The sequence below is a fragment of the Alosa pseudoharengus genome, unplaced genomic scaffold, assembly GCF_046254945.1.
Source record: "Alosa pseudoharengus isolate Yale_2024_CS ecotype anadromous, Long Island Sound unplaced genomic scaffold, YU_APseudo_1.1 YU_APseudo_1.1_scf_16, whole genome shotgun sequence".
NCBI lineage: Eukaryota > Metazoa > Chordata > Actinopteri > Clupeiformes > Clupeidae > Alosa > Alosa pseudoharengus.
The window spans coordinates 13,178,873-13,196,295 of NW_027468630.1; the positions used below are offsets into that span (position 1 = coordinate 13,178,873).

General features: G+C 40.0%; 1 protein-coding gene across 1 annotated transcript; it reads right to left on the bottom strand.

Moving 5' to 3' along the window:
- Positions 1 to 5,416: 5,416 nt before the first annotated feature.
- On the bottom strand, positions 5,417 to 15,599 carry LOC143126095 (membrane cofactor protein-like). The gene is made up of 7 exons (XM_076288012.1): positions 15,416 to 15,599; positions 8,057 to 8,156; positions 7,678 to 7,754; positions 7,311 to 7,508; positions 6,658 to 6,834; positions 5,727 to 5,880; positions 5,417 to 5,420 (listed from the first exon to the last, which is right to left on the bottom strand). The coding sequence occupies exons 2-7, from the start codon at positions 8,059 to 8,061 to the stop codon at positions 5,417 to 5,419; spliced, it is 615 nt and encodes a 204-aa protein (XP_076144127.1). The 5' UTR covers positions 8,062 to 8,156; positions 15,416 to 15,599.
- Between the last annotated feature and the right edge of the window lie 1,824 nt (positions 15,600 to 17,423).

Genomic DNA, 17,423 nt, shown 5'->3' on the forward strand with positions numbered 1-17,423 from the left:
CAATGAGCCAATTATATGGTGTGTCGTGAAAACATCATGCCAATCATGTGTTGTGATCTCGCCGCTGGAGCAAGATTGGTGTCGTGAAGCCTTGCGCACGCGCAGTTCGACCCAAAGACTGTGCCCGATGAGTGCCCATAAAACGTTGGTATATGGCCGCCGAGTGGAGGGACTTGCTAAAAGGACTTTGGTCGGACTGAGTAGATGTCCAAGTATAGATGTAGGCCATGCCCCTCATGTCATCCACAAATTATATATATATTGTAACAAACTGCACAGTTGTCTCAGAATGTTTTTTATTGGTTACGCACCAAAACACACGAACACATAATTCCGGGCCAGACCTGGCCCTTATGCTCCAGCACTAAACATCTATATGAGGCTGTATCTAAAACACACACCAATCAACCCTAGTTATGAACAATGTAACCAGCTGCAAACATAAACACAACAGACAGGACATACAAAGGTGTCAACCCACATGGTTTAGCACATGAACATTACACACATACACACACTGCACAGCTGTCATAAACAGCTAGACTCAGATCATTACAATAAATAATATATTTAATTTGTGGATGACACACACACACACACATATATATATATGGCATATATATATATATATATATGTGTGTGTGTATATATTTTTTTTTCAACCCCAAATTCAGTATCTCAGAAAATTTGAATATTGTGAAAAGGTTCAATATTGAAGACACCTGGTGCCACACTCTAATCAGCTAATTAACTCAAAACACCTGCAAAGGCCTTTAAATGGTCACTCACTTCTGTAGGCTACACATTCAATGGGAAGACTTCTGACTTGAAAGTTGTCCAACAGACAACCATTGACACCTTGCACAAGGAGGGCAAGACACAAAAGGTCATTATTAAAGAGGCTGGCTGTTCACAGAGCTCTGTCCAAGCACATTAATAGAGAGGCGAAGGGAAGGAAAAGATGTGGTAGAAAAAAAGTGTACAAGCAATAGGGATAACCGCACCCTGGTGAGGATTGTGAAACAAAACCCATTCAAAAATGTGGGGGAGATTCACAAAGAGTGGACTGCAGCTGAGTCAGTGCTTCAAGATCCACAGACGTATTCAAGACATGGGTTTCAGCTGTCGCATTCCTTGTGTCAAGCCACTCTTGAACAAGAGACAGCATCAGAAGCGTCTCGCCTGGGCTAAAGACAAAAAGGACTGGACTGCTGCTGAGTGGTCCAAAGTTATGTTCTCTGATGAAAGTAAATTTGGCATTTCCTTTGGAAATCAAGGTCCCAGAGTCTGGAGGAAGAGAGGAGAGGCACAGACTCCACGTTGCTTGAAGTCCAGTGTAAAGTTTCCACAGTCAGTGATGGTTTGGGGTGCCATGTCATCTGCTGGTGTTGGTCCACTGTGTTTTCTGAGGTCCAGGGTCAACACAGCCATCTACCAGGAAGTTTTAGAGCACTTCGTGCTTCCTGCTGCTGACCAACTTTATGGAGATGCAGATTTCATTTTCCAACAGGACTTGGCACCTGCACACAGTGCCAAAGCTACCAGTACCTGGTTTAAGGACCATGGTATCCCTGTTATTAATTGGCCAGCAAACTCGCCTGACCTTAACCCCATAGAAAATCTATGGGGTATTGTGAAGAGGAAGATGTGATACGCCAGACCCAACAATGCAGAAGAGCTGAAGGCCACTATCAGAGCAACCTGGGCTCTCATAACACCTGAGCAGTGCCACAGACTGATCGACTCCATGCCACGCCGCATTGTAATTCAGGCAAAATGAGCCCCAACTAAGTATTGAGTGCTGTACATGCTCATACTTTTCATGTTCATACTTTTCATTTGGCCAACATTTCTAAAAAAAACTTTTTTGTATTGGTCTTAAGTAATATTCTAATTTTCTGAGATACTGAATTGTACATGACCAGCACCTGTATATACACCAATCCGCCGCGAACTTTATGGGCGCTGCCATCTTGCCTGTCGCCATTACTGCGTGCCTGCGGAGTGTGACGGTGTGACACTTGCCAGTGCCTTCTAATGACTTTTCAATGAAAGCGTCATAGAATATCAAATAGCAGATCCTGCTCATGAAAAAATGTCAGGTGAAAGGGAACATTGGGTAGATGATGTCAGGCAGTGGCCAAAACTTACCAATGAAGGTAATTTATTGACAACATAATGTATTAAGACGTGTATTAATTAATGACAACAATAAGCCGAATGCTATCATTAGTAGCTGTGTTGCTAATATGTTCACAAGCTTCAGAAGTTGCTAATAACTAACGTTATTAGCCACGACCACTTGTAGCAGTAAAATACATGTTCTTACAGGTATTCAGGATTATTTTAATCGTATGTATTTCATCCACTTTTAACGCACATCTTGGTCCTCCGCTTAAGGAACTCTGTAATCCGTAAGCCTGTAAACATGGGCACTCAATGTGCAACAAAGGTTTGTGAATTTCACAAACGGTTTAATTCTAGGTCTGTATATTCCTACTGTTGTTAAAACAGCCGACCACACAACACGCTTTTCCCGGCATCACTGGACAGTATACGTACTAAATAAAAATGAAGAAAAAGAAGAAGATTTCGCATCTACAGCTAACGTCTGCTACAGCCGCCTACTAGACCAACACATTACTTCGCTACTTCCTTAGCAGCAAGGCAACGCAGTAATGGCGGCGCTGCTTTACTTCCGTGTTTCGCCGGATTTGTGTATATTCTTACATGGGTTGTTGTTGCCCTTGTGTGGACATAAGGCATAACACTTCATGTCTTGTGCCTTGTGGGTCATCCACAAATTATATACATATATATTGCTGCTATTCGTTTGTGTTACGTGTGTGCCCGATTGTGGTGTTACAATGATCGTTTGTGCTGTTAAGGGTTACATTTTCTGGCCAGTGACGTCACTCAGCCCCCCATGCTTGCCCAAATTTCCTCATAATAGTTTGTGCTGAGTAGACAAAGGAGGGTTCTCCGCGCAACCAGGCCAGGACAGATAGTTTGTGCCGTTAAAAGAAACAATTGTGCTACTATGTTTCCTATTTTATGGTTTATTTATTACTTGTGTGACATCACCAGCCCCCCATCAATGTCTAAATCTCCCCAAAATGGTGTCAATTGTGTGTGCTATGTTTATGCTGATTTGTGCTGTTAAAAATAACATTTGTACAGCTATGTTTTTTAAGTTATCACACTTTGTTACAGGCGTGACGTTATTCGGCCCCTCATTTAGCCCACCATCTCCTTTTGCCTTCGTCCATTTCTCTCCCTGTATGCCTGCTAGGAAAAGCGATTTTGTCCTGCTAAAAAAACAGAATAATATTGTTTATTCATGGGTTTCATCAGGTCCCTTTCCACAGGTGTATTAATCAAGCACCATCCAGTCTGCATTGATAATTAAGGTGCTTGATTTTATACACCTGTGGAAAGGGACCTGATGAAACCCATGAATTCATTGTCTATTAATTGTTAATTGTTTACAAATCATTTATTTAACCCTTGGTGTTCATACTCAGCCAATGTTCCAGGTCTGGTGTACCCACCCCATTATTAGGCTTTTAAATCAATACAGTACAATTTACCGGTATGTTTAAATACTTCAGATGAGATGTATACTTTAGCTCAATTGCCAATGATATAGACATCATGTTTGTTTTATATTTGCCATTTACCCCTGTGAGATCACATTTATCATCATATGACTGATTTTCGTTTTTTGTGAGAATGAGGAATGAGACAATCAGGAAATTAAATTATAAACAAGTAAAAAAAGATTTTTGATCATTATTGATGCTTATTTCTAAGAACTTTATCAGAAAAGGTGCAAGTGCTTGAACTGTAACAGTTTTGTAACTGTGTGTGGGAATAGCAGGTGCAGAAAGACAACACTCACACACACAGACACCTACACTCAGACATGCACACACACATACAGACACACACACAGCAGGCCCAGTTAGGAGGAGGTTAGTTAAGTTATACGTTAAGGTACATAGCATCTACAATTATTACACTCGGGACCCAAACACCACATATGTAATAATTATGGGGGGGGGGGGGTTCTGTGTGCGGTCATTGAAAAATATATTTTTTACGTTCTTCATGGAGAATGAACACAATACACATCTGAATGTTTTCCTTTAATTGACCCTAGCAGACCAGACACTTTCATCAGATGATACATGCTTTAAAATGAACACTGTTGAGCTTTCAGGAGACTGTTAGACACTGTGGAACTGGCTGTGGGAGCTCTCTCTCGCTCTCTCTCTCTTGGTCTCTCTCTCTCTCTCTCTCTCTCTCTGGTTTATGTGTGAATCCAGCCTGGTACCGGAGGGAGGAGAGCAGAGGACAGGTCTCTAGTCGTCTCTACAGCCCAGGAGCTCCATGCGGACGGCGATGTGCTCGTTCCACTTCCACGGCAAGAAGCGCACAAAGCGGGCAGAAAACGGAGGGTCGAACATGTTCTTCTTTGGCGTGTCATTGTCCATGTTGCCTTCGAATATCTGTTGCAGCATAGTAAAAAAAAAAATACATATCCATACAATATGTTTCAGTGTGGACCTTGTATCAAACGTTTTGAAAGAATACAGTTGAGGGTTTTTTTTACCGCCTTTTTTTAAAACCTAGAACTGTAGATTTACACATAAATGTTCAGGCAAAACACACTGGGAACACACGTTGATCTAAACAGCTTTTCTTCCACACCCTTCCCAAACACCTCAACAAACTCACAGTTCCACACCCTTCCCAAACACCTCAACAAACTCACAGTTCCACACCCTTCCCAAACACCTCAACAAACTCACAGTTCCACACCCTTCCCAAACACCTCAACAAACTCACAGTTCCATCAAGCAAACACAACAGTCAAACGTGAGACAGACACCACATCCACGAAACAACACAGAGGCCTGGAGTGAACCCTTATGAGAGAAGAAATGGAGGCAGTATACACACTGATGGGGTTCACGGGATACGTTTTCCCCTCTTAAGTATGGTTTAAGCACAATGTATGACCTCTTAATATCTACAATTGAAAATTCATGAGTGAATTATGCTGAAATGTTCGATTTTTTGTTTTTTGTCAATACATCAATATCCTCACTTATAGTCTTCACACATTGGCATGTACATTACATATTCCACAATAAGTTACTGAACACACATCTGAAACCTTGTGTTGAGTGGTAATGAGTTAAGAGAGGAAACATATCAGTAGGTCAGAGAGCTCGGCTGCTGTGGGCAGATGAACTGACCTTGTCTGTCCTGGTGTTGGGATCCTTTAGCACCTTCCAAGAGTCGCCGTCGTCACAGAACGCCACTTTGAAGGCCGAGACAAAATAAATGGAGCTTAACCTCTTTGCCCCCTGAGTGATGATGCCTGTGACCTGCTTTTGGATGCCCAGGTCTACCTGGAGTACAGGGGATATATGGGTACATTGTTATTATTTGGGAGACAATTTGGGTGAATGTATGATAACTTAATAAAACACCAGTTTACTGTCTCTGACATGTCACTCCATTCAGTGAGGTCTCAAAGAATGAAGATAATTAGAAGAATTATTTTTGAAATGGCTGCTTTAAGGAAATCTCAAAGGAAAGTTGCTGTGCGCATAATCATTGTAGATAGATAGATAGATACTTTATTGATCCCCAAGGGGAAATTCAATTGTAGGCTCACCTGAAGCCACTCTAATTGACTATTGTTGTTTGGCAACCAGGCATTGTATGGGCCCTTTTGGTCTAGACGGGCCAAACCGGGATGCCAGCTCAAAGAAGAATGACACCATACAGTACAGTAAACACTGGATGCTGACAGCTTCTCGTCAGGGATGATCCCAGACTTCATACCAAGGTGACTCATGCATTCATCTGTATATGAGTACAATGGAGGGAAACAACAAAAAAACACTCACTTATTCTGCGCCACAGGAGTCCTAAAGTACGTGCAGGGCAAGAGACACCCTGTTTGAAAATGTTGGCAGACAAAAATAATTTGAAAATGCTCTAAAGACACGAGATCTTCTGGGTGGGAAAATGTCCTGGAACAGGGTTTGGTGCTTTTGTGTGACATTGTGTGTTTGTGTGTGACTGGACCTGGAATGAACTTTGAGACCTCCACATCCTCTGTTAGTTGTGATGCAAAATCAACATTTTAGATAAATTATTAACAGCAGTTAACAAGAGAACAAGATCCAGTGACCTCTATCAGGGCCATGCTTAAACATTTCAGGGGGCAGGTATATATAAGTATAAGTATATATACTCTTTTGATCCCGTGAGGGAAATTTGGTCTGCATTTATCCCAATCCGTGAATTAGTGAAACACACTCAGCACACAGTGAGGTGAAGCACACACTAATCTAGTGAGCTGCCTGCAACAACAGCGGCGCTCGGGGAGCAGTGAGGGGTTAGGTGCCTTGCTCAAGGGCACTTCAGCCGTGCCAACTGATCGGGGTTCGAACTGGCAACCCTCCGGTTACAAGTCCGAAGCGCTAACCAGTAGGCCACGGCTGCCGCAAGGTAGTAAAACTCTAAAAATGGGCATGCCTCTCATCGACAGTTATGTATCAAAAGTTTGGCAAGACTCGGAAGCACAACAGCATATATTAAAAACAGGGATAACATAGAGTAAGCACTCAATGTCACCTTCACATTTCGGAATAGAAGACCATCCGTTCTCCAAGCAGACCATTCTGCCTGTTTCAGAAGTCATCCTGTATCCCACGCTGCACTCATACCTGAGAATGGACCTGTAGCCATAAGGCCCACTTCCTCCCTCAACACGTCTAGCATTTAGGATAGCTGGCCTGTTGCAATTCACCGCTGTGGGACAGAGACAAAGACCCTTTTTATGTTTCAGTCACAGCGTTAGACTGGACTGTCCCTGTACTGCTAAACATTTGGACTGGATGACTAATATAAATACCAAAAAATATATTATTAAGGACTTACTGAAATACAATTAATGTTATGTAAGGGATAATGGATGACACGTCGTTCGACTAGACAAGTCAAACGGTGTCCATTATCCCGCTTATTCCACTGTTGCCACTTGCGTTGTGTTCATTTCGTTATAATGGAAACGTTTTCATCTCTAAAACTGTATTGTTTGTAGAACTACTTCTTTCCGCCACATATCAACACATTTCTCAACTTAACGCACAAACAAATTATATGATATAATGGTCCAATTAAGTATCTGAGTGCAGGTAGGTTTTGGAACTTTTCCTCTCTTTTTATAGAGGTGATATGAAGTACTCAGTTAAGTCGAGTCAAACCCATTAATAAACCAATCATACCTACGCATCGAGGTTCTTTAGACCAGGTGCCATTTTCAAGGCACATAATAGCCAACTCATTGTCCCCAAGCTCATTGTCCCCAAGCAGGGTGTAGCTACTGCTGCAAACATATTGTACAACATTGCCATACTCATACTCAGAGTGATCATTTAGAGGTCGGCCATTAGAGATCATTGGTGGAGGTCCACATTTCACCACTAAAAAGAGAGAGAGAGAGAGAGAGAGAGAGAGAGAGAGAGAGAGAGAGGGTTCAGACAGTGGACAGGAGAGCATTTGCTGTTATCAATATTCTTCACAACCAATTAAAAGCAGCAGTTTGAAATGTGGCAAAACATACAATTACACATGGATGAGTGTTTTCCATACCTTCACAAACAGGGTCTCTACCATCCCATTCTCCATCTGCCAAGCATGTTCTTGTGTTTTCTCCAATAATATAGTACCTAAAATTCAGCGTACAAATATAATATGTTGAGAGCACAATATGATACACCACCAGCAAATACACCATTAACCCTCACAACACAGGCATTTTAGGTTGTCTTTGGGCGTTGTTCCACAATGTTGAAACAGACATCATAAGAAGAATTGAGAGACAACCACACAGGGAAAGCTGAGGGATGGCATAACGATGCAATAACTACAGTCCACAATCCAGTACACATGAACTCAAATGCACCCCAGACACGTACAGCCAACATCAAACACAAGAAGACTGTAGAGGAGATGTGAGTGATGCACTGACCCCATCTTGCAGACTGCTCTGACTATTGCCCCAAATTCAGCTCCATCAGGGAATTCATAATACCCATTCACCACTTCACCTGGGTTGCCACAGGCCCTTTCTGGAAAATGTGCATAAATGCTTGAATAAAAATGTTACAAAACCTCATCAACGTTTTGATTGGTCACAATTATTGGGACTTAATCAGGAATTTATTATAATTTATACTGAAACGTTGATTAAGGCTAAATAACAGATTACTAATGTAAAATGCATTCAACCTTGCTTCCAAAAAATTGGGATGATATGTTGAATTGTAAAAAAACCAGAAGGCTATAATTTAAAAATCACGTAAATATATTAGATGAGATTCAACTTTATTACAACTTTATTGCAGTTGACATCCAACCAGAAGTGCAAAGAAGCATTAAATGCCAAGTGCAGGTAGGGTATCTGTAGACAATAGAGATTAATAATGTACAGTGTATAGTTGGATAAATACAGGTTTTCCAGATGACATGTCTACACAGATAAATATGTATACAGTGTATATATGTTGAGTATAAATAGACATTCTATATAACTAATATATATACATGTAATATATATGTACAGTATATATATACAATATATATATATATATATATATATATATATATATATATATATATATATATATATACATTATATATATTATATACATATACAGTATATATTATATATATATATATATATATATATATATATATATATATATATATATATATATATATATATATATATATACACTATAATATATATATATATATATGGGGTGTTAGCAGTGCAAGGTCATAGGAGAAACAGTGTAGGAGTAAGTGCAATACAGTCAATGTAAACAGGTAAACAGTGCAGTAGTAAAAAGTTAACAGCAGTGTTACAGTCTCTGGAAAGAAGCTGTACCTGAGCCTGCTGGTGTGGGAGCGCAGGCTCCTGTATTGCCTGCCAGATGGGAGGTAGACTGAAAAGACCATGGTTTGGGTGGGTGGCATCCTTGACAATGGGTTTGGGTTTGTTTTTACAGCGTTTATGATATGTGTCGTGGATGGAGGGGAGTTGGGAGCCAATAGTCCTTTGGTAAAATTTGACTACTTTGTTTGTTTACAATGGTACAATGGTAGAATTCTGTTAGAATCCTAAGACATAGGTGTGCCTTCTTCGGGGTTCGTAGAAAGTGAAGGCGCTGATACGCCTTCTTCACCAGACTGGAAGAGTTGAGAGACCAAGAAAGATTTTCAGTGATGTGTACCCCAAGGAACTTAAAGCTAGACACACGTTTCACCTCAACACCGCTGATGTGGAGGGGGATGTGTGCCCTGCTCTTGGCTCTCCTGAAATCAACAATGATCTCCTTGGTTGTCTGGGTATTGAGTGCCAGGTTATTGTTTTTGCACCACATAGCTAGGTGCTGAACCTCCTCTCTGCTGTTTCATCCTCCTCTCTGATCAGGCCCACCGCTGTGATGTCATCTGCGAACTTGATTATAGCATTGGAGCCATAAACAGGGGCACAGTTGCACAGTTGTGGGTGAAGAGGGTGTAGAGCAGAGGGCTCTACACACACCCCTGCAGTGATGGTGGAAGAGGAGAGACTTCCTAATTTAACAGTCTGGGGTCTGTTAGTAAGGAAATAATCCAGTTGCAGAGTCAGTTGCTGATGCTGATAGGAGATCAGCTTGGAGGGGATCACAGTGTCGAATGCTGAACTGAAGTCAGCCGTGGCCTACTGGTTAGGTCTTTGGCACCAGAGGTGTGCTTATTGATGAGGAAGCTGATATTATGGTATGCTTCACCTAATGTGACAGGCCTGGACAGAACCATACTGTTATAATACGTGTAAAATGCAGTTAGGTGTTATTGTCCTGAAATATTCAAGGTATTCCCTAAAAAGACGGTTAAAAGATGGCTATTGTATGTTTCACTGAGCTCATACAGTGATTTTCTTGCAGAAACAGATCTGTTTTTAATGCAGTGCCATCCGAAGCCCCAAAGATCACAGCCACCCAATATTGTTTTTCATCACTGTCGCGTGTTGACAATGACATATATCAGGATTCTCTAAATGATATTGTGTACTAGAAATTATGAAATTCCCCAGTCCTTGCAATTTCATGTTGAGGAGCATTTCTCTTATATTGTTGCATTAATTGCCCACAACAGCAGTCCATGAATGCCTTGGTATCTTTACTTCTGAGAGACTCTATGTCTCTAGGATAGTCTTATTATGTGTAATGTGTATGCATAATGTTTCTCTTTGTGTTTTCGTTAGCATTACAGAACTTCTCCGGCCTGTTGATGCCCCATTACAACTTTATGAAATTGTTCTAGGCCCCATGCCATTGTCTCATCAAATTCAAAATGAGCGTAGCTCATCAGTAATTTTGTCAACGATTCCTGGGACACTGAAAGACAGGGTTGCACAACACGAAAGGAGGGTAGGGCGGATACAGTTTTCTGTGATTATCTCGAGAACCGTATGGCCTAGGAAGACCACATTTTTTTCAGTAGGTTGGGCTCTCAACCCATCCCATAACCTCATTTATGGTATAGGGCCACATGGTTAAAAATGAAAAAGCAAAACTTAAGCTCTGTAATCACAGGTATCTTTGGCTGACGTGTTCAGAACTGCACAAAATTTGACCTGTAGAGTTTCCATTTGACCTGCTGAGTTTCGTGGAATTCTGTTCATGGGGGGCCATACAATCAATGTACAATGTGTACATGTAGTGACTGTAAACAAATCGGCCTGCGGATGGTGGTGTTGAGCGAAGGGTTGCCGAATGAAGTTGAAATGTACACACACACACACTCACATACTGTACATGCACGCACACGCACACACACTCACATACATGCACGCACACGCACACATGCACACACACACCTAAACATACCCACACGCACACAAACAAACACACACAAACATACACAAACATACACAAGCACACACACACACACAGGCACATAAACACACACACACACCATTACCCCCCCCCCCCCCACACACACACACACACACACACAAACACACACACACCATTATCCCCACCCCACACACACACACACACACACACCATTGCCCCCCCCCCCCCCACACACACACACACATACACGCACACACTCACAAGCAAACACACACACACACACACACACACACACACACAGAAGCACAGAAGCACACATATACACACAGAAGCAAACACACACATGCACACACTCATTTACATACACAAAAGTTGCAAGACTAGGGATGGAGTAGGAGATGGAGACAAATTGACAAGCGTGATTTATTTTTGCAAAGAGAATGTGCAGGACTGGACGACGGTCATATTTTGTACTGCTCTGCGGTACATCTAATATTTTCCATGAAATAGTGAAATTTGCATCATTGTAACTTTACTTGATGGCACAATCAATCCTCCAGGAGCTGAGCCAGATTTGAGTAAGAAATATTTTGAACTGAAAAAAGTGGCAGAAAAAGAGATTAAGCTTCATTGGAGTATTGTTAACCTGTCTGATTACTGGCGTGAGGGCCGCATTCCAAGAGGCCTTAGAATAAAAAAATTCCCCTCATTTGGTATAGACGACGCTGAGTTTAGATCAAAGTGGGAAGCCATTTTGAACAAATGTTCACTAGATCTGATCCTGTTGATTATTGAGCATAGTAAGAAAGAAAAAGAAGTGGCACAAAAAAACCTCAATGAGATAAAAGCACAAATCTCTGGAATGAGTAATGATGATATGAAATTGCCATTTGAAAACAAATTGAAACAGGACCTTGACAAACTTACAGATTGGGTCAGACAACAGAAGATTAAGAAATTTAAGAGAGATGAAAATGACTATAAAGATGACAGAGTCTACAAGTGGACCAGACCAAATCACCAAGACAGACAAAGACAGAGATCTGTGTCCTTCAATTTCACTACCAGTGACGATGAATCCACCTCAATCTCCAATATGTCTTCATCAGCTGCTTCTACCACATCGGATTTTTTAGACGAAAGACCCAAACAGAAAAAATCCAACTTAAAAAGAAGAAAACAAGGAGAGGCAGAAAACAGTCGAGGACAAAGACAACAACAATGGATTCTCAGGGACCGGAACAAGAGCAGACGGTAATCAATCTATCAAAAACTTCTCTAGACTCTGACTGTGTTAGTGTGTTGTCTAAGGGACTTTCTTTCTCTCCCATACTATACAAATGAGTTCAATACCAAGGTGGATCTATTTAGATTCTACCGCAGTCTTCATCTCAAAGTTAGGTATCACCAATACAATCAGATAAATGAGAACACAGCCAAAAGATCTCCCTTTAGACCGAAATCATACTTTATGCCTCCAGTTTCAAATGTGACGTTGACTGCTTTTACAAAAAAGGTGGACTTAGACATTGAGAGACTGTTCCAATCATGAAACCAAAAAATCAGAGAAAATTTGACCAAAACTCAAAAGCTGGCCATAGATTACTTGGCAAAGAATGAATCCATAATTATCAAACCAGCAGACAAAGGGGGAGCTGTCGTGATATTGGACAAGGACAAATATGTTGAAGAAGCCTTACGTCAATTGAACAATCAAGACTATTATCAACGGCTGTTATCCAATCCAATTGACAACACAAAAGAGAACTTGAAAGAACTGTTGCTCACAGCTAAGGACATTGGGTGGATTTCAAAACAGGAACATAGTTTCCTTTTATGTCAACATCCGAGAATACCCACCTTCTATATGCTCCCTAAGGTTCATAAGTCCCTTGTATCTCCTCCTGGCAGACCTATCATATCGTCCAATGGATCTCTTACAGAGCCAGCCTCGCAATTCATAGACTTTCACATTAAGCCGCTGGCTCAACAGCTTCCTTCCTTCATACAAGATACTACTCATGTGTTGAAGGTTTTAAGTGATTTGAATGTTCCAGACAACTGTTTTTTAGTCACGTTAGATGTGGAGTCTCTTTACACTAATATTGCTCATGACGATGGACTGAAAGCCCTACAGCATTTTCTGAAGAATAGGCCTACAGACTCTTTGCCTCCCTCTGAATTTATTATCCAGCTCACCGAATGGACATTAAAAAACAATGTTTTCCTTTTCCAAGACCTTTTGTACATTCAGGTTCGGGGTACAGCAATGGGTGCGTGCTTTGCCCCTAACTATGCTAACCTGTTTTTAGGTTTATGGGAGAGGGATTTTGTTTATTCAAACGAATAGGGTGACAAGATAAAATGGTGGGGGAGGTATATTGATGATATTTTTTGGATATGGGGTGGTTCTTATGAAGAACTGTTGCTGTTTTATGATCATCTGAACAACAATAACAGGAATGTAAAATTGTGTATGGAATATTCCAAAACTACTATCAATTTTTTAGATCTAACCATTTCTAGTGGTAATGATGGTAAGCTCCATACTACTGTATATCGTAAAACTATAGGAACACCACGTTGAAAGCAGATAGCTTCCATCCAAATTGGCTTAAAAATAATATACCTTTTGGCCAGTTCCAACGTCTTAGACGAATTTGTGATACTGATAATGAATATGAAGTGCAAGCAAGGATAATGTCTAACCGATTTTCACAAAGGGGCTACCACACAGAAACTATACAAAATGCCTATAGGAAAGCTCAGTCCATTCCTAGATCAGAGCTACTCCAGAAAAAGAAAAGGCGGTCCTCTGAAGAAAAAAAACAGGCTTATTTTGTTACAAAATACAGCTCTTTAGCTAATCCTATAAAAAGGATAATACACTCAAATTGGAATCTCATCGAGAGTGACCTGGTACTCAGAGAAGTGTTTTCTGCACCACCAATAATCAGCTTTAGGAGGGCTCCCACACTACGTGATAGGCTAGTACCAAGTCATCTCCCTGCTAAAAAACAGGTCACTTGGCTTTATAGACAGTTAAAAGGTACCTACAGATGTGGATCTTGCAATCATTGTTCCAATATTAAAGAATGCAAACAATTCTGTGATTTCAAGACAAACAAGACGCATAATATAAAAACATTCATTAATTGCAATACTACGTTTGTGGTATATAGGCTATCATGCAAATGTGGATGCTTTTACATTGGTCGAACCAAGAGACGCCTTAAAGACAGAGTATGTGAGCACAAAAACGCCATTAGAAAAGCTAATTCGGATTACCCTATGGCAAAACACTTCCAAAATGTGCACAACTGCAATCCAGAAGGCCTTATGGTAGAGGGTTTAGAAACTATTAAAAAGAACATTCGGGGTGGTGACCGATTAAAATTACTTTTACAAAGAGAAACATTCTACATATACAATCTACAGGCAACAGTTTACCCTGGGTTGAATGAAGAAATAGATTTCAGTCCTTTTTTGTGATCATCTTTTCTCTGTATGTATTTGCTTAGGCTTAACTGGTAATAGTCTTTCTCTATACCTTGTACTCTCTGGAGGCTTATATTCACCATGTATAGCCACCTAGTGGATTATTTTTGTCTTCATTTTTTGTCTTTTTTGTATGTGAACATTTATAGCCAGCCACCTAGTGGACTGTTCTGGCATGTTTCATGTGGTAATTCACCATATCACTCAGGTGTTTCCAATTAGCTTACAAAAGGGGAAATTGTTTGTCTGTGAAGCACACCCTGAAGAAGGCTGCTTGTGCCGCTACGCGTGGGTTGCTTCTCCTTATGTTTTTAAACGTTCTATGATGAATTAGCCAGTTAAATAAAGCTTTTTATATTTTTTGAAGAAGAGTGCCTTGGACCCCCTTTTTTCTCCCCTTTTTTTTCTATTTACTAGTGAAATTTGTCAGTTTCAACATTTGATATGTTGTCTATGTCTTTTTTTAAACTAAATATGGTTTTACGGGTTCACATTCTGATTTTATTTACATTTTACACAGCATCCATCCCACCTTTCTTGGAAATGTTCTTGTAATGTACAACCATCTGTACGTCAAATTACAGTTCATGTTTTTCTAAATTAGTGCAAAATGTTTGGGTTAGAACTTGCAATGCCTTTGTTTATTATTGCCTCTCTGATTTTGTGGTTGTAATGTTCACATGCTCTACACTAAAAGACCAGATTGCAATTTTTTTTTTTTTTTTTCAAAAATGAAGAAATCTCAATAATGTATTTTTAAGGGTTTCAGATGGATTTCCGGCTGACTACAGGTTGAAAGTTTGGAATTGTTTCAAGCAAACAAGGCTACTTAACTATCCTATTGATTTTCTAAAGATTATATAAATCACATTTAATTCTTAATCTGTAAAATATCATGAGGGGGGATTTACTGCAGGATTATGGTCTTTTTTGCAGATTAACAAAAATGTTCAGTGTAAACATGTAAGAAATTAACTTACTATGACAGGTGAATTTTTCTGGGTCAGGCTTCCATTGCCCATTAATCCCACAGGTGTACGAATCCAAAATTCTAGAATTGGGCTCATATCCAGGATGGCACCTAAGTTTTACAGTAGATCCTGCCACGAAGGTCTCCTTGGAGATATCAAATGGGTCGTCTACTACCACAGCATGGTCACTGGTGGTAGGCTTTGTGCATTGTCCTACAGTATATGGAGAGGAAGATCACATAGCTTCAGTTAGCCTATATCGCATTTTGGAATAGAAACAACTTAACAAAGGATGCTACAAAGAAAGAGGACCACTCAATCACTAGCAACACTTCTTATTTTGAAAGAGGACCACTCAATAGCAACACTTCTGGTTCTGAAGCATGTGAGGATGTTATGCAGACCCAGGCCTACCTATTCAGCCATGTGAGGTACCATTCTGCTTGTTTATGAATGTAAATGTGTAGCACTATGGCTGTTTAAACATCTGATCAGTGGGGCCGATTTTTTCACTAGTGGAAATGACATTCCTACATGTCAAAATGTTCATTCAAAATATATGAAAAACAAAATGTTACAATACATATTTACATATGTTGAAATTACATTTTGACTAATCAAAATTAGATTTATATATGTATTTATTTAATATTGATATTTTTCACTTTTTCACTTTTTTTTCACTAATAAAAATGACGATTATAGATATCTACAATTTTCACTCAATTGTTAGTCAAGCAATAGTTAATATCTAGAATATGATAGGCTACTGCTAGTTATATGTTAAAATGGCTTGCCAAATAGGCTATTCACAGTCCTGTTGAACATAGCCTAAGTTATGTTCAACATGTATTGCACATACCGTAACACTGTTGCGTTTACATAATGTTAACGTTACTTCCACTGAAAAGAAATACACTATGACTGAACATAAGGTGCAAACGCCTAATGGCAGCCTACAATAGCCATTAGCTTACGTCTCAAAGTCAGTTTGGCAAAGGCACAGCATAAGGCAAAGTAAGGCTAGTTATCTGTTTTGATAGGCCACAAAGCTTAAAAACGGAGTCTAATGGATAGACAAAAACTGGCTGTAAGCAATCTCAAATGATCAATTAATTAACGTTGAATTAAACAAGATAGACCTCAAAAAATAACAATCAACACAGGACAAAACTTCACCTCTGATTCCACTGGGGACTAATATAAAAATCCACAGACTTCCCAGAATATTCTTAACCTGCATCACGCACTCCTTTTCACTTTTTCTTCTTAGCTTGCCTTTACTGACGCTGATAGTCTGGAAACTACAACTAACAAATTGACTCCAAACTGACTGCAGAACAAATTTCAGAGGTCAAGGCCGAGTCCAGATATTTTGATTGGTCTACACGGCCCGGACTGGTGGTAGATTTGTCAAAAGTAGCCTACATGTTGCAGTGGCAAAAGTGAAAATTGGGGTGTCGAGCCCCCCTTTTCATCATGACCAAAGTTTCATTATGATGCCAGAATAGCCACAACTGTTAAGGTCAGCAAAGACAGTGCCGTTTCAGTAGCCTACGACAAATAAATAATGGCCAGGGCGTGAAACACTGAAGATGACACCAACCATACATCCCCAGAGTGGCTGAACATGGGAACATTTTAACTGCTCAAATGTATCTTTAACTTTGTTTTAAGGTTGATTTAAGTGTGGAGTCACGCGCCACCCACTGGCTATGCACATTAATGCAGATCAGAATAACATTTAGGGCCCATAAATAGACACGTTAAGGCCCACTCCTTTTCTAAATTAAAACATATTTATGCTATCACAGTGACATAGGACATCGCTATATAGGTTACCCATAACAAATTGACGAGGTTTTCATAGACATTGCCTAAATTGCATTAAGATAAATTAAAGCATGAAAAAATAATGTGCTACAATAGTAAATTGATAACATCAATAGGCTATGTAGGCTAACATCCAACAGCACAGCAGAGGGTCATATCAGATGTTTTAATGAATAGGCTATAT

Excerpts from the sequence above, each read along its gene's own strand:
- LOC143126095 (XM_076288012.1), bottom strand. Across the intron at positions 7,509-7,677 it reads TAGAGACCCTGTTTGTGAAG|TGGTGAAATGTGGACCTCCA; the intron begins GTATGGAAAACA and ends CTCTCTTTTTAG. Across the intron at positions 5,881-6,657 it reads TTCTATTCCGAAATGTGAAG|ATGAATGCATGAGTCACCTT; the intron begins GTGACATTGAGT and ends ACTCATATACAG.